General features: G+C 49.9%; 1 protein-coding gene across 1 annotated transcript in view; it reads right to left on the minus strand.

The window, feature by feature from the left end:
* Window positions 1-1929: 1929 nt before the first annotated feature.
* LOC107300968 (sodium-dependent serotonin transporter-like) overlaps window positions 1930-2389 on the minus strand; it is a gene marked incomplete at both ends in the record, with an annotated part of 4542 nt that continues 4082 nt past the window's right edge. Inside the window, one exon of the mRNA XM_015830247.1 lies at window positions 1930-2029. Coding sequence (XP_015685733.1) covers window positions 1930-2029 — 100 coding nt within the window. The remainder of the gene's footprint in view (window positions 2030-2389) is intronic.

The following is a 2389-nucleotide window of genomic DNA, read 5'->3' on the forward strand; positions in this document are numbered from 1 at the left end:
GGGCCATAGTTCCCCCATGCTGGCTCAGGAATTCTGGGAGTTGAAGTCCACCAGTCATGAGGGGGCCAAAGTTTCCCCCATGCTGGCTCAGGAATTCTGGGAGTTGAAGTCCACCAGTCATGAAGGGGGCCATAGTTCCCTCATGCTGGCTCAGGAATTCTGGGAGTTGAAGTCCACAAGTCATGAAGGGGCCAAAGTTCCCCCATGCTGGCTCAGGAATTCTGGGAATTGAAGTCATAAAAGAGCCAAGGTGGCCTACCCCTGTCATAAGGAATGAGAAAAAGCGGGCTTCCAAATATAAAGATCTCGTGAATTCCTTGTCCTTATGGAAGTCCACCACATCTAGACTGCCTTGGCTCAACATCTTTGGAGGTGCACCGTCCTCCAAGTAATCGTTATCCCAAAGCTGCTTTTTCAAGAGACAACTGCACTGTCTGGTTTTTCCTTTGAAGACGTTTCGCTTCTCATCCCAGAAGCTTCTTCGGCTCTGACTGGATGGTGGGGAATGGGAGGATTTATACTCCTTGCAGACAGCCGGTCATTTGCATCCTTTTAGAGAGTCCTTGAGGCCACTTGGAGGCTGACCTGTGTCCTCAGGGTCAACTGAGCGGTTCAAATGGGCGTGGAGCCTTCTTGGAACTGCTGAAACGAACTCCACACCCATTTGCACCACTCAGGTGACCCCGAGGACACAGATAAAACCTCCAGGTGGCCTCAATGACTCTCTAAAAGAATGCAAATGACCGGCTGTCTGCAAGGAGTATAAATCCTTCCATTCCATACCATCCAATCAGAGCCGAAGATGCTTCTTGGATGAGAAGGGAAACGTCTTCAAGGGGAATGGAAGGATTTATACTCCTTGCAGTCAGCTGGTCATTTGCATCCTTCTAGAGAGTCATTGAGGCCACCTGTGTCCTCAGGGTCACCTGAGTGGTGCAAATGAGTGTGGAGCCTTCTTGGAACTCTGAAACTTCCACACCCATTTGCACCGCTCAGGTGACCCCGAGGACACAGGTCAAACTCCAAGTGGCCTCAACGACTCTCTAAAAGAAGGCAAATGACTAACTGTCAGCAAGGAGTATACATCCTCCTGTTCCCTACCATCCAGTCAGAGCTGAAGAAGCTTCTTGGATGAATAGAATAGAATAGAGCTGGAAGGGACTTTGGGGGTCTTCTAGTCCAGCCTCCTGTTCAAGCAGGAGGACCTATACCATCTCAGACAAGTTACTGTCTAGTCTCTTCTTAAAAACCTCCAGTGATGGAGCGCCCACAACGTCTGGAGGCAAGCTATTCCACTGGTTAATTGTCCTCACTGTCAGGAGGTTTCTCCTTAATTCCAGGTTGCTTCTGTCTTTGATCAGTTTCCAACCGTTGTTTCTCATCCTGCCCTCTGGTGCTTTGATGGCAGCCCCTCAAATACTGAAACACTGCTATCCTGTCTCCCCTATTTCTTCTTTTCTTTAGACTAGCCAAGCCCAAGTCCCGCAGCCGTTCTTCGTATGTTTTAGTCTCCAGGCCTTGGATCCTCTTAGTTGCTCTTCTCTGAACTTTTTCCAAATGCTCAACATCTTTTTTGTGATACGGTGACCAAAATCGGCTGCCGTATTCCAGGCGTGGCCTTACTAGGGTTTTCTAAAGCGGTACTAATACTTTGCGTGATCTTGATTCTACGCCTGTTTATGCAACCCAGGATTGTGTTAGCTGTGTTGGCTGCTGCTGCTTCCAAGAAGCAAAACGTCTTCAAAGAGAAATAAGAAAGTCCAACTGCCTCTTGGGAAAAAAGCATCTTTGGGACTGCCTTGGTGCCTTCTTCTTCTAGGGGGGAGAGATGGGGGGGCCACCAGAGCCTTGCCACCCCAAGGAAGAAGTCATCCTTTCTAAACCATCTTTCCCTCCCCTCCCCACAACGACGGGCATATGGGAACTCACCGTAGAACCAAGCCACGGCGATGGATTCCAGAAACACCACGGCGATCACGGCCGGCCCCGTGGCATATTCTTCAAAGAGTTTCACCACGTAGGCCCCTCCCTGGTTGGAAGGAAGAAAGGAAGGAAGAAGCATTGAGAGAAGGAACAGGGTCCCCCCCAAACCAGACTGGTGGGTGCAGCTCCTTCGAACTCCGAAAGAAACGCCCCACGTGCGCGAAGAGAAATCGACTGGAAACACACCTTCGGTTTATTGATCTAGCTATCCAATTTATTTGCCACCCATCCCGCAGTGAGTGCTTTAATATTTATTATTATTTATTTGGGGGGGGTCCTTGGTGCTCTCTGAGCTGGGTGGTTTTGTGGCAGACGTTTCATCACCCAACTAGGGGACAAAATCAGGGCTAGAAGGGAGTAGGGTTTGTGGAGAGGAGGAGGAGGAGGAGGAGGAGGAGGAGGAGGA

This window comes from Protobothrops mucrosquamatus, unplaced genomic scaffold (genome assembly GCF_001527695.2).
Source record: "Protobothrops mucrosquamatus isolate PMUCROS unplaced genomic scaffold, P.Mucros_1.0 scaffold9379, whole genome shotgun sequence".
NCBI lineage: Eukaryota > Metazoa > Chordata > Lepidosauria > Squamata > Viperidae > Protobothrops > Protobothrops mucrosquamatus.